The sequence below is a fragment of the Vulpes lagopus genome, chromosome 11, assembly GCF_018345385.1.
Source record: "Vulpes lagopus strain Blue_001 chromosome 11, ASM1834538v1, whole genome shotgun sequence".
In the NCBI taxonomy this organism is placed as follows: domain Eukaryota; kingdom Metazoa; phylum Chordata; class Mammalia; order Carnivora; family Canidae; genus Vulpes; species Vulpes lagopus.
In genome coordinates, this window is record NC_054834.1 from 10,819,630 (window position 1) to 10,834,495 (window position 14,866).

A 14,866-nucleotide genomic window follows, 5' to 3' on the forward strand; every position below is an offset into this window, starting at 1 on the left:
TGGTAGAATTGCCAGGAAGGCATAAAAGTGTAGCAAGCATCCTCTTCTCTCCTCAGCTGATGTCCATTGCTCTGCACAAGGCATGGGCCGGTGCTCTCTGTGCTTCACCTGCTTCGGTTCACTTCCCCCTCGTGGGGCTGCCACGAGGCAGTCAGTTGGCTTCTCAGTTCAACCACGAAGAGAGTGGGGGCTCAGGGATGTAAATATCTTATCTCAGATCATACTGCAGTGGCATTAGAAATGGTTAGAATCTAACTAGAACCACCACCAGCTTCTGGGGATACAGGGCAGTTTGCCGAATTCCCATATAGTCTTGATGAGCTTGCTTCGCCTTCCCCAGCCAGGCTTTCTGCCCCTGTAAAATGGAGGTGATAAGACCTACCTTTGCCATCTGTTGTGAGACAGACGTAAGTAACATCTTTATCACAGTGCTTGGCATACAGTAGGCACTCACTGAATCATGGTGGTGATTATTACCATGCAGACTTCCAGCCCAGCTCTGCAACTGCTAATAGCTGGCCCAGTGGTGGCCCCAGAGCCCTGGGATCACGTTATTAAAGTATAGTTCATCTGTACTACAATTTACGTGAAATAGACCGTGTATGGGTGCTGGCAGTATCACATTACTGACGTTTTACCACTATAGTTAGTGGTTAAGTACCATTTTTCCCCCTCTTGAGAGCAAACCTTTAAGAATATAAACCATTTCCATAGCAGGAGGCAAAGTGGTTTCGATAAGAGTCCTTGACGAGGATAGAGGAAAAGAGAAATATTAGGAGGTCTGGATTACGATTTGCTTTAGCCCTGAATGGTGTGAGCCACTGTTCTTTAGTAAATGAGGTGAAAATGGCATCAAGGTTAAAGACCTATCAGTGGCTATACATTTCTTAGAAGCTAGATGTTTCTAACTCTTACTCATAAATCAGAATCTCAAGAACAAAAAAGATTTCACTCTCAAACAGATATTAATTTGTTCTTATAAATGAAAAATAATAATAATAAAGATAAGGCTTACTGGGCAATTGCCAACCCATGAAGACATTCTCTGTGCATAAGACTTTTTGGCTGTCATTTCTTTTTCCAAATTACACTGTTAAAAGTAGGTTTTTTGTGGTCTAAGCCTGCCATACTTATTTGAACTTGGATCTCTTGCATTATCACAGGACTCCCTCCCTCTTTGGTACTTTCCACCAGTCTTCCATGGGCTTCATGGAATGGCATTTGGACAGCTGTGGAGAAATGAAGCCAGTATTCGTGGGTTATTTTCTGGGTATCTACTGCCAGGGACAGATGACTTACATGCGAGGAATTCACGATTGGCATCCTCATCTTGATTTCATATGGAAGCTTGTTTTAAAAAAAATACAAAACTATATGAGAATCTATATAAAATGAGAGAAGCCAGGAAGAAAGAGAGGGAGGAGAAGAGAAGGGACATCTTTTTGACTTTAATTAAGCAGCTTCTGTGTATTTTTATCTTCATTTGATTGTATGCTATGGCTCTTAGCATTTAGCCCATTGTTCTATTTTTAGCCTTCCAATCGATTAGGAAAACAGTGACCTGGAAAGGAAAGATCTGTATGGTGGTGGAGGCGAGCTGTGAGATAAATGTCTTTCCTAGACCTAAGTGTATCTCACCATCCACCTGGGTTAGGCTGGGCTGACCCAGATGCACGGGTTCCAGCAGGGGACAGTTCTCGTGCCACGTGAGTGACACAGCTCATCCCCTAGCCTGAGGCTCAGGAGGAATCGAGGCAGCTCTGGCATCAGTCACCGTGTTTTTTGCTTAAGGATCTAGCTTTGTACGGTGTTCTGTTATAATTCGGTTAGACTCTCTGTAATCTCTTAATTCTTCTGTGTTCAGTTTTTCCCCTGACATTTTATTATGAAAAAAGTAAACAGGTTGAAGAATACCCAGAAGTAAGCTTGTTAGATCATATAATAGTTATATTTTTAATTTTTCTGTAGAACCTCTATGCTGTTTTTCATAGCACCTTACCATTCTGCATTCCCACCAGCCTTATACAAGGGTTCTAGTTTCTCCACATCCTCACCAACATTTGCCTTTTCATATTTTGACGTACCCTATTTTCAACTTGGCTTGACCCTTTTGACCCAGCAGGTCCTTAACCAGTATCACTTTTTCTGTTGTGCAAGCAGTATGTCGTGAGCTCACAAAATCGCTCATCTGTGCTGTTTTCTGAGTGCTGAAATTGAGCAGAGGAGCTTATCACATCAGCTTAGCTTTGTCATTTAGCACGTAGTGTGCTGAATATTGATTAGAAAAGATGCAATTAAGTTGCAGACTACACTTCTTTAAATGGTTTTTGTCTTATGTATACTATGGGCTCCCGGCTTAAGTATTTTTGTTATTTTGTGTGTTAACCATTCTCTTGTATTTTATTGCTGTGTATTAGGTCGTCTTCATAGTTTCCTGATGTAAAACATGGTAAAGTCACTTTTACTTTAACACATCTGCTTCACTTCAGAGCACAGCCCTGAAGATGCTGGAATGTTGTGGTTTCCAAATACATTCTCTTAGATCAGTGGTCTGGCTGGCAGAGTGTCTAAACTTACTGAAAAGTCTGTGGATATTCTATCCAGTCCATTGCGAAATACTGACATCTGGTGACCAAGGGGTCCGATTCTCTGGAGAATAAAGCTTTATCACAAATGGACCTCACCGCTTGCTCCTAAGTGAATATATAATTGGTCCTATTTACAAGGTGCTTGAGAAATTCTTGTTCATTTGCTTTTTTACAAATCTTAGAGGCCCAAATTAGAGGCAGATTATTTTAGTTAGCTCCAGTGAAGAGACCAGATCCTCTGGGTCACATCTAATGGGCATTTTGAAACCAACAAAGATAAAATGGGCTAGAACTAAAGAAGCAATACAGGTTTCTACGGGCTTCAGTGCTGTTTGGTCTTGTAGCACAGCAGATTTAAGAGAAGGGCTGGGCACGCTGGCTGCTGCAGCAGAACCACTGCACAATTGTTAAAGCCTTAGCTTGGTTCCCGCTGGCTGTAGCACACTTCTCACCTGTGCATCTCTGGGTGACTGCTGTCTGGGAAAAGGAAGACTTCAAATTCCCACTTGTGCTACCTTCTATGTTGGTGACTTTAGTTAAGTAACCTAACTTCTCTGAGCTTCAGTGCCCCGCCCTGAAAGAAGTAGAGGGTTGTTATGGTATGCACAGGAATCCACATACTGCCTCTCGCATAGGAAATGTTGGTTGATGAGAGCTGTTACTAACACTACCATCGTAGTCAGTTACTCAGTGAGAGAGAAAAACTAGTTTAACAACAGTCAGAAGACTAAAATACTGTCGTACGTGAAATCAACCGAACGAGAATTGGGGGGAAGGTATAAATAAGCTTCGATTGAGTTATCCTGAGGAGACTAATATATTTCATAACTCCATTTTCAGTAAAATGTATCTGTAAACCCATATGATACAAGTGCAAGTGATAATCAAGAATATTGATTTAAATATCATCACTTAAGGATCCGAATACACTGATAGGAAGTGAAATAATCTGCTTGTGAATTATTTGGAGAATGGTCTTTGTATTCAGACCTAAAATCTTGATTTTTGTCTTGTACAATTTAATACACGTTTTAAAATACTTTTTTAAATGAAAAGATTTTAATGAACACATAATGAAATGTTTTATTATTAGAAACACCATACCCACCCTTGAGAAGCTTACAGTCATGATTATTACTGTTTTCATCCTTATCTCAATCTCCCTAAAAATAAATTATCCTGGTTTGGTACTGTGTCTTGCTTCATTTCTGTTTTTGCATAGCCTGTGGTATTTTAATTTTTGTTATTATTATTAGCTTCTAGACTTAAAATCTTTTAGTCAAACAGGGTTTTATCATTCTGATACTTCTGAAAGAATGTCTTATGCCCAATTAGTACTCAGCTATTCTTAAGTAGTATATTAAGTAGTTGATAACCCTCAAAGATGTAAGACTCAAGGTATAAGAGAGTTCTTGTTAATTTCTTTTGGCAATCATTCTGAAATTGATAGTGGGTATGCAGTGGACGGCCCAACGGTACCTATGTGTTTGTGACTCTAAACCTGACCACATTGCCCCTGCTGCTGGAAAGTTGGTGTGTCTCACTGATACGTTAACATTTTGTGCTTGAAGGATTCTCAGAAGATGGTGGTAGTGGTAGCATAATTTTCCAGTCTGCCCAATGCATCACCTAAAAATGGAATAACTAGATCATACAACCAGGGACTCACTGAGAGCATTTACAAAACAAGTAAATGACAGACTAGCCCTGAAAACCTCAGATACGAGTGGAAAAAAAACACCAGTAGCCACAGGACCCACTGTGGTGTCAGTGTCTGTGTGAGAGACAATAGAGGGGAGCATGGAGGCATATGGTGAATTTGAGATGAGAACTCCCAAACAGCAGGTGGGTGTTCCCTGGAGAAGACCACCAGCTGCTCAGTGGGTGGGGGGCTGCATTTAGGCGGTGGGCTCAGCCCAGCAGCCTCTGTGCACTCTTAGCAGTTGAGTACCTCGTGCTGTGTGTTGAGGCTGGAAGAGAATAAAACCTGAATAGGAGAGGAACTATAGAGACAAAAGAGAAGGAGCAGTGCCAAGAAGTCTCAGAAAGCAAGAGGCCAGGTTTTTAGTACTAAATGAAAACAGTGTAAGAGGGAACTCTGCTAAGTTTGAAGAGCTGTCCCAGTCCACCTCTTTCTAAGAGCTCAGGGACCATGATGTCACCCACGGACCAGGACCAGGAAGGTACCAGGAAAGTACCAAGGTCAAATCCCATACTGAGTTGTTTAAGTGAAAGTAAATAAGGAGCAGAATAACATTGTTGGCAATGAAAGCAAGAAACCAGAAAGAAACACCCAGAACAAGCTGTAAGACATTTTTTTTTTTTTAAGAAATAGCAAGACATTCAGAACTAAAAAAATCTGATGACAGAACTCAAATATTTATAAGTAATAGGACAATTTAAAAAAATCACAAAGCAATAAGAAAAAAAGATTTGGAATGAAATGATAAATATTGAAGACTGGCAAAGATGATTCAACCTACAAGTACCAGTCCCTAAAGAAAAGAACAAAACGAAGCAAAGGAATGGAGCAGATACCAAAAACAGTAATTCAAGAAAAATTTCCTGAAACTATAAAGAAACAAAACTCAAAGCTATAAATCAAAAGCATACCCCTGTGTATCTGAAAAGAGTGGCCCATGATGAGCACCATCAAGATATATTTGAGTGAAATTACTGGACTTTCAAGACAAACACTCTGTTGGGCATCTCGATCTGTGCTGCCCACTACCGTAGCCGCTAGCCACTTGTCGTGCTTGAAAAGTGGCAGGTGCAGATGGAGCTGCGCTGCACACAGGACTCTGAAGACTTAGTATGGAAATAAGAAGTAAATTGTCTCATTAATTTATGTTGTCACATGTTGGAATGGAAACATTTTAGATACGTTGCACTAAATAAATTTTAAAAAGTTTATCTATTTTTATTCTTTAATGTGGCTAGTAGAAGATTTTTTTTTTTTTAATATTTTTTAATTTTTTATTTATTTATGATAGTCACAGAGAGAGAGAGAGAGGCAGAGACACAGGCAGAGGGAGAAGCAGGCTCCATACACCGGGAGCCCGACGTGGGATTCGATCCCGGGTCTCCAGGATCGCGCCCTGGGCCAAAGGCAGGTGCCAAACCGCTGCGCCACCCAGGGATCCCTAGTAGAAGATTTAACATTGCATACGCCAGTTGTCTTTTTTGGCTTGCGTAATACTCTGTTGGACAGTGCAGTCTAGAACTCTAAGCTCCCTTCTGCATCAGGGTCCCCATTCTGCATCTAAAGGACTTCCCCGGCTGCCCAGGTGGCTCAGCGGTTTAGTGCTGCCTTCAGCCCAGGGCCTGATCCTGGAGACCTGGGATCGAGTCCCACGTCGCGCTCCCTGCATGGAGCCTGCTTCTCCCTCTGCCCCTCTCTCTCTCTCTCTCTCTCTCTCTCTCTCTCATGAATAAATAAATAAAATCTTAAAAAAAAAAAAAAAAGACCTCCCTGAATAGAATTATCTTGTGAATAGTCTTTTTGAAACTTTCTCTCAGTATGCTTGGACTCTTTCTTTTTCCTTGAATTCTTTTTTCTTCTTGCATTTCAAGGAATGCTTCTCCCCCAGAATAAGCCAGAGCACAGCACCACTTGCGTCTGTGGAGGCAGAAAGCCGTGGCTGAGTTCTGACCAACACCCTCTTGTCTGGTCCTTCCTACTCAAGAGTGAGCACAGCATCTCCGTAGGACCAGAGCCATCACTGCACTCGAGATCTCATCCTGAAGTATAGCTACTGTCTTGGGTTCCCTCTGGACACATCCCTCTCTAGCTTTTATTGTATTTTTTTTTTTTAGGGCAAAGATAAGCTGCTGTGGTAATAGACGTATAAATTATCTGTATTTAAACTAGTTCTCCTTTAGGGAAAAACAGGTGATCTTCATTAAAATGATTAAATCAGGGGATCCCTGGGTGGCGCAGCGGTTTGGCGCCTGCCTTTGGCCCAGGGCGCGATCCTGGAGACCCGGGATCGAATCCCACATCAGGCTCCCGGTGCATGGAGCCTGCTTCTCCCTCTGCCTGTGTCTCTGCCTCTCTCTCTCTGTCTCTGTGACTATCATAAATAAATAAAAATTTAAAATAAATAAATAAATAAAATAAAATAAAATGATTAAATCATTGATATGTGGAAAAGAATAGGATCTCGGGGAAAATAAGTTAACCAAAACTTTCATTGGTCCGTTGAAAATTTGAAATAGCCCAGTAATTACTTGAAGGTATTTCAGGTATTACAAAAATCATCCCATTAACTTTTACATCATTTATGTATGTTCTTCAGGAGAATAAACACTGCCATTCCACATTTCCTTCTCTTGACATTAAACTTGACACTGGTTTTACATGGAACATCTTTTCTTCATAAGTAGCATCTTTCCAGTTAGTTTGTAATTTAGCCACTTCACATTATCTCCCTAAATTATTACTAATTCTCAATAAAGTCTAGTAAGATCTAGTGCTTAACAAAAACATTTATTATAGTATCTGGAATTCAGAAAAAATAGCTGTGTGGTTCTGCACATTTTCCTTTGTTTTCTTTAAGAGCACATTAGATTTCCTATCGTTCTTATTAGAGAACAGGAAATTTTCTGTCTTATTAATGGAAGCTATTGTGGACTGGGAGATAAGTATGTAGAACAGGGAAGATTTGGAAAGAATTATTTTCTAGCTTCATTGTTCTGTTTCTTTCAGCTCATTCATAAAAACCAAGGCTTGATGTGTATTTGGTTACATGTAGGAGAGACACTGTTACTCCTTGTCCCTTGTCCGTGTGAACCCAGGCAGCATATTTGGCATCCTGAATGGGGAGAGTGCCTTGTTCACCCACCACTGGCTAGATGATGTTTTCCCTGTGGTGCCTAGTAGACAAGCACATCAAAGCTTCCTTGTAATTCCCATGAGTCTGTGGCATCTCTGGTTGATTGGTTGATTGATCAATTGAACTGTATGTGTAACATTTCAATGATGAAATGTTATTTAGTGAAATAGAACTCAAGACCATTTCTACCAAACGGGGTTTAACCACCTCAGGAGTGACGACAGTCAAAACCTCTGGTTAATGTGCCTGTATGCTTTCTAGAATGTAAAAGTGCCACCTCTTTGATCACTGGCCCCATACTGTTCTGTAGCATCTGGACATTCCACCCCTCCCCATCCCTACCTTACCCCCTCTCCCTGTGTACACACAGCCATGGGAGCTTCTCTAGAGCCTTCAGTGCCTGGTCACACTGGATGTGCTCATCTGTACATGTGGTTGTGGTGCAGGTGGTGTTCTGCATATGCAACTTCCTGTGAACATTTATCACAGTAACGTTTTACCAAAAGTATTTTTAAGTGCCCGGATAAAAATGTTCAGTTCAGGCCTACAAAGATTGAGGAAAAGTGTTAGTGACAGTGGACTGGTCCCCATTAAGCTGGGACCAGAGCACCTGCCTTTGGAGTTCCATTCTTTGGTTCTTCACAGGCCACTGTGACCACTTATGTGATCTAACCAAGGACAAAGCATAATACATACTACCTTTTTAATATATATGTTATTATTTAGTAATTTTTTCGTTCAACTTAAGTTTCGTTTCAGTGAGAGAATTAAATTGTGAGAACAGTTGTACAAGGAGTTGACGTTAAAAATGTTAAAAAAAAAAAAAAAAAACAAGTGACAGGGATTTCCAGGGAAAGTGGAGAAGACGCAGAAGAAAAATTCAGTAGCCCCTCGTTTAATCTGTGTTAGGGATTTTATTTCTACTCTGATTATTTTATAGATGGGAAAAGTTATACCTACAGAAGATAAATGACTTCCCCGAATTTGATTTAGTGGAAATTACAAGCCAGGCTTCCTGACTCTATGTTAAATATTGTTTCTTCTTTTCTTTTTTAAAGATTTTATTTATTTGAGAAAGAGCATGAGTTGGGGGTGGGGTAGGGATGTAGGAGAGGCAGAGGGAGAAGCAGACTCCCAGCTCAGCAGGGAGCCCAATGCAGGACTGGACCCCAGGACCCAGGGATCATGACCGAGTTGAAGGCAAACACTCAGCCAACTGAGCCACGTAATATTATTTCTGCTATGCTACAGTGACGTACCCTGGTTTGGAGAAAAGAGCAGTTTCATCATAGAATTTAACTGAATCTGGGATGCCTGAGTGGCTCGGTTGGTTAGGCGTCCAACTCTTGATTTTGGCTCAGGTCATGATCTCAGGGTCCTGAGATCAAGCTCCATGTTGGACTCCACACTCAGCATGGAGTCTGCTTGAGGTTCTTTGACCTGGCTCTCCTTCCACCTTTGCTCCTCCCACAAGTCGTGCTTGCTTGCTCTCAAATAAATTAAATCTTTAAAAAAGAGAGAAAAGAACTCAACTGAAGCTGAAGTTGAAGCTTATACCACTAACTGTGGAGAAGGTCTGAGCCAGGAAACTCTTAGAAAATGTGGTGGGTCCAAATGAGAGTCTGCTTCCAAATCTGTAAGTGCAGTGCATGACTCCTGGAAGAGTCTCTGCCACCACCACTACTGTATCAGCTAGCTTTGCTGTATAGTAAACCACCCCCAAACTTAGTTGCTTAAAGCAAAAATCATTTATTACAAATATTTTATAGTAGCTAATTATTAGAATCATACTATTAACAATATTTGTACTTCTGCCACTGAGCTTTCTATTGGGTCTGTGAACTCTATTATAATTAAATCCATATACTTCTTAAGTGATGCCCTAGTTTAAAATTTTAAGTGTCTTTAAAAAAGAAAGGATTTCCTTATTTTCTCTAATCTTTATTTCACTTAGGAAATAGTGGTCTTTCATCACAATGTGATCTGTATTAACACAACTTTTTTCTTTTCTTTTTTTTTTTTGTTTCTGAGTCATCAAATTAAATATTATTTTTTTAAAAGGCATAATATTTCATAGTTACAAATAGCGTTCCTTGTGAACTCTGTACTCCTGCAATGCGCTAATTATAAAAAACCTAAACTCAGGCATTTTTTTAAAATTATTGTCATTAGTATTACATTGAATTTTACAGGTTTAAAAGTGTCTTCATGGGATTTAACTGTGTCGTTTTTAAACTAGCTGGTCACAGTGTCACGTCTGACTGTGACAGGTTTGCTTTTGTTGGTGATAGAAAATTTCTAGTTCCCAGATATCCTTTTCTGGCCTTTCATTATTGTCAAAGAAGTGTGTTTATCCACGCCCCCTTTACGTTCGATTTCTAGAGTAAATCCACCCTGCATTTGTAGTCCATGTGTCCTTTCCTTGATGCGCTGCTTTTTGCTTCTGTTAACACTTACTCTTGTGTCCCTTCTGTTTGCAGTGTCTCAGTTTGAAACTGAATTCTACATTAGTGGACTTGCACCTCTCTGTGACCAGCTGGTTGTTCTTTCCTATGTGAAGGAGGTTTCAGAAAAAACGGTAATTTTTTTTTTTGTAGCCCCAATACAGAGGGAAGTGTGGGTTCATTATTTAGCACTATAGCCAGATCAGGTTGCCCATGAAAGGGATGTGCTGTAGTCGAGGCACAACTTCTGACCTATAAAATAAGGTCAGCAACGATTATGTATTTACCTTTCAGAAGCCCCACTCGTTGCCTGCCTTTGTTCCTTTGGCCAAGCCAAGAGGAGTCATTTTTTTCTCTTTTTTCCATCTCTTGGTATTTTCGTCGAAAGGAATGAAAGATTTCTTTTGCTGAAGGGCGAAGAAACTAAGCTGACACTGTGCATTAGCAGAAATGACAGCAGCAAAGTTGATCTTCCGCAACAACAGGCACCCCTGTGGTCACAGGGAATTATGGAGAGGGCACTTCATTATTTCCTGTGGTCCAGACAGATTTGCTTACTTCCCAGTGGCCGACTGATTCAGAGCAGCTTGATTTTTTTAGCTTTGAAATAGGTTGCAGTGAAGTCTCAGTTATCAATGGAAATGAGGGTATGAAACGCATGGCCAATAGAAAGCAGCAGAGAATCCAGATCTCATTATCTGTGACTCTGGAGGGAAGCCTGTCTGTGTGATCCAGTGGAGACACTCGATCTTCCTTTGCAGCCTAGATGGGCCCCATTCTCAGCCTGGCTTCACTATTAGAGTCCAGGGGTTCTCTTGGGAAGGGGGGGCAGGAGTGGGTGGCTTCAAGGCATAAACCAAGGAGAGCTTATTGTAGAGGATTTTCTCTTAGATGCTGTATATAAAAGAAATTGCCAATTGATTGTCTAGGCCATTACAGTAAGTAGGCTCTCCTTGTCTGTATCCTCTCCTTTTTTCCCCCTTTTCAATTGGCTTGGAATAAAATGGGAGGGGGGGAAACCCTGGGAGCCCCGGTTTTGAAGTGGTAGCTGCTCTGAAGCATTTCTCTGAGCGAGCACGTGCAGTGGGAAGTCATCACTATAGTAACCTGAAAGCTCTGGGCGCCCATGTTGCTAGGCAATGGGATGCTGTCGACTTTAAGTGAATCCTCCCAGCGACTAAAATCAATAGGGCTGGCTTCTAGCCCTGTTGCAGGACATCACTTTATTATTTTATTTATTTTTTTGAAAAGAAAGAAAAGCAGTGGCTCCTGAGGGAGCAAATACAGTGCTTTCTGATGAGGAAGGTGGGGCAGATTGAGATTGTGATTGAAAGACAGAGGAAAGAAGCAGTAAAATGAAAAAAGGGAAAGCCTCATAAGCAACCGAGCCAAAAAAGAAAGGAAGCAGGGAGACCTTTGATAATAAACAAGACTATCACAAAGGAGTAAAGACCAAAGAAAGGCCAACCTCACAGAGCACATTAGAAAATGGAATTGAGAAGAAAAGAAAAGAAAATGGAGTATTTTCAGAGGAAGAAGTGGGAGGGTCTCAGAGATGATTCACGAATATGTGTGCCGACACATGTAGCTATTTTATGATGCCAAAGTACACCTTAGATTATTAAACATGGAGTAAACTGGTACAATTAAGACAAAAGGAGGAAAGCAAAAGCGGGTTCAAACCTCTCCCCTCTTTTTTTCTTTTCATACAGAAGAGACAGTGTAACCACAACATTAAACCAAACCTGTCTTTATATCATGCCTCTCCTCCCCCAGAACATTCTCCCTTAGACCTGTCACATACGTGCATGTGTCTGCATGGTTGCCATCACGGTCACACGCTCCTCTGTGTTGCCCAATTTTTATGAACCTTATTCTGTTCCCTCTCCATGTGGTTATGTATTCTCCTATCATTATCATTTATAGTGGTTGTGAACTGTTTCATCTAGATTTATTAAGCTGTCCCCTAGTGTTTGTTTCTCTTTGATTCATTGGTAAAACATATGTGCATCCAGAGTCACGCTAAGCATTAGGGATTAGAGACCTAGCAAGACCAAATTCTCACCCTTAGCAGGGCTGCTTGACCAATGAGCAAAGGTTGTAAAGTAACAAGATGACTCACATCACTGACAGTTTTCTTATGCATTTCAAGGAGCGGTTTATGTGACCCAAGCAAGGCGGTTTTCTTTTAATATTATTTGTTTTAAATATCTTTTCTATTCTTGCTATTCTAATTTTGCTATATTTTTGGTCACTGTCCACAGCAGTTCATTTTTAAAATATTCAGATCTTTCCATTTTTCCCCATTGTTTCAAAATTGAGACATTTTTCATTTTTCCACAGATGGGAAAAATTATGCTGTATATTCACTATTTTTCCCCCTTCTACTGGTTGATTTTTTTTATAGCTGCTGTTTTATTTTTGGAATGTTTTGATACGTGTGAGATGCAAAGCTAATGTAGTTACCCCTCAGTTGACCTAACAAAATGGATCTGGGTACTCTTTGAGGCCTCCCGTGTTCCTCAGGGAACCTGGGGTGGTGGGGAAGCACCAACTTGTCTCACGCTGCACCGCTTCATCATCTGGGTTCTCAGCACCCGTGTCACATGGCCCCAAGTCTTCCTTTGGAAAACACTCAAGTGTGTGTATTACACCTGTGTGTTGAAAGCTCAAAAACAAACTTTTAAAGTAAAACAAACTTGACTTCAAGTCTCAGATTCACATAAGTCCCAGTTTCCCCACAAGTGGCAGCCTCACTGTTGGCGGACAGCTGCAGGGATGCAGCACCTGTCCTGTTGATGTCACACAAAAAGGTCAGGAAATAACGTGCTATGATGAGGCTGTCTGTGCAGGTTAGGTTAGAAGGGCTTACATCTTTCAAAATTATGAAGCCAATGCATGCATGTATGCATGCACTTATTCATTCATTCATTCATTCATTCACTTACTCACAAGAGACAGCGAGAGGCAGAGACATAGGCAGAGGGAGAAGCAGGCTCCATGCAGGGAGCCCAATATGGGACTTGCTCCTAGGACCCTGGGATCACACCCTGAGCCAAAGGCAGATGCTCAACCACTGAGCCGCCCAGGCATCCTGAAGCCAGTGCATTTAATGACTGACTAGAATGAATTTGTACAGTTTCTAGAAACATAATGAGAACATGCCTGTTCCTTCTCTTTCCTCCCACCCAGGAAAGAGAATACTGTGCCAGGCCAAGACTAGATATCATCCAGCCGCTCTCTGAAACTTGTGAAGAGATCTCTTCTGACGCTCTAACAGTGAGAGGCTTTCAGGAGAATGAGTGCAGAGATTATCATTTAGGTGAGAGACCAAAGCTCTGGCTCATATTATTTCTTATACTTGTGGTTTTTTCCCTTTTATGCAATTAGCATGACCAGGAATTTAAGTTGAGGTTCTGCAAGGGTCATAGAGAATATCTGGGCCCATGTCTTCTGTCAAAGCTGAGGGCATGAGGCCCAGACATATTACAGAACTAGCTTGAGTTCCCACAGCAGAAGGGTGGGGTAGGCTCTGTGGTCTTTGTTTTTACATTTTGTCTGGTGTCCTAATTAGTGTGACATTTACATGGATGCTGGGCAGCATGGTTCTGTGGTTGCCATATGACTCCCAGCTTCATAGATCTGGAAAGTGTGCTCTGGGATGGCAGAGAAGTCGTCTTTCTATTTGGGACCAAATCCCCAGAGCCTGGAAGGGAGCCTGGTAAGTACTAGGTGTTCGCTGAATATTTGCAGAGTGGGTGAGTGAATGCACTGGTCGCTGCTTAGAAATAAAGGATGAACTACTGATGTTTAGTCATGCCAGGGCATCTGTGCTAGTGTCCTCATATCCTTTAAAAATACATTGATCAAAGTGGAAGAGCCTAAGCTTTTTTTTTTTTTTTTAAGAAATTATTTCCCACTTCATAAACCAATTGACATATTTTCAGAATATTTTCGGTTCTCAATCTGGCCAAAGACAATGAAGAAATATTCTATAGAGTTGGAGCTTTCTTTTATATGGCCCCTAATCAACTGAGGAATGTGAGTGTATATTCTGGACTTGGCAAAAAGCAAATGTGATCCACAACTGGAAGGATCCAAGCTAGGGTTTTTGCTCAGAGCAAACTCTGCTGCACACTTGGAAACCCTTCAGAACAGGTTGTATAATTGAATTCTGCAGGAAACCCTCACGAATGGCATTGTGCACAACATGCCGAAATGATAGATTATGTCCCCAGGGCTTGGGGCATCTGTCATTTATGCTGTAAACGGCCTTGACCTTGATGAGGAGGAAACATTTATTGCCAACTATGGAGTGTAATTGTTCTGTAAAAGTAGAACAGTGCTGTAAGTGGCCATAAATTAAGTGTATATACAGAAGATGAATTCTGATACACAGCCGACTTAGAAATCTTGATCACCTTCTCAGTCGAAGTCACGATGTTAATGTGTTAAATACAGAATTATAAACCTACATTAATTTTTTGACTTTTTTATGGTATTCCTTCCTTCCCTTCCTTTTTTCTTTCAAATAATTTTACTTGTAAATATTTTTTAAAGCACTCAAACCTTCACAGAGCCAAACATACTTGCTCCAAAGGTGAGCAAGTTTCCTGTTCCCTCTGGAGTTGGCTTCCCTAACCAAGTCTCTGAAACTACAGCCAGGGTTTCTGCAGCTTATGCTGTTCCTTTCTTTCCTCACCTATAGAGTACTCTGAAGGGGAATCGCTCTTTTACATCGTGAGTCCAAGAGACATCGTAGTAGCCAAGGAACGAGACCAAGATGACCACATCGACTGGCTCCTTGAAAAGAAGAAATACGAGGTGGTTTTGATTTTCCTTTCCTAAAAGTATTGACACTTCTGTAACATGGAGAGGATAAAAGGTTTCTGTAATAAGTCTTTTGTGTAGGTGAATTAGAGAGCTCTAAACGAAAAATATGTAGTAGGCTAATAACTTTCCAATACTCTTTTCAGAAATTAAGAGGGGAAAAGATTAC

The 14,866-nt window shown here is 41.0% G+C and overlaps 1 protein-coding gene across 1 annotated transcript in view; it reads left to right on the forward strand.

Annotated features, from left to right (window-relative positions):
* VPS41 (VPS41 subunit of HOPS complex) overlaps window positions 1-14,866 on the forward strand; it is a 172,707-nt gene that overhangs the window by 106,572 nt on the left and 51,269 nt on the right. Inside the window, exons 11-13 of the mRNA XM_041774307.1 lie at window positions 9,904-10,001; window positions 13,060-13,189; window positions 14,576-14,691. Coding sequence (XP_041630241.1) covers window positions 9,904-10,001; window positions 13,060-13,189; window positions 14,576-14,691 — 344 coding nt within the window. The remainder of the gene's footprint in view (window positions 1-9,903; window positions 10,002-13,059; window positions 13,190-14,575; window positions 14,692-14,866) is intronic.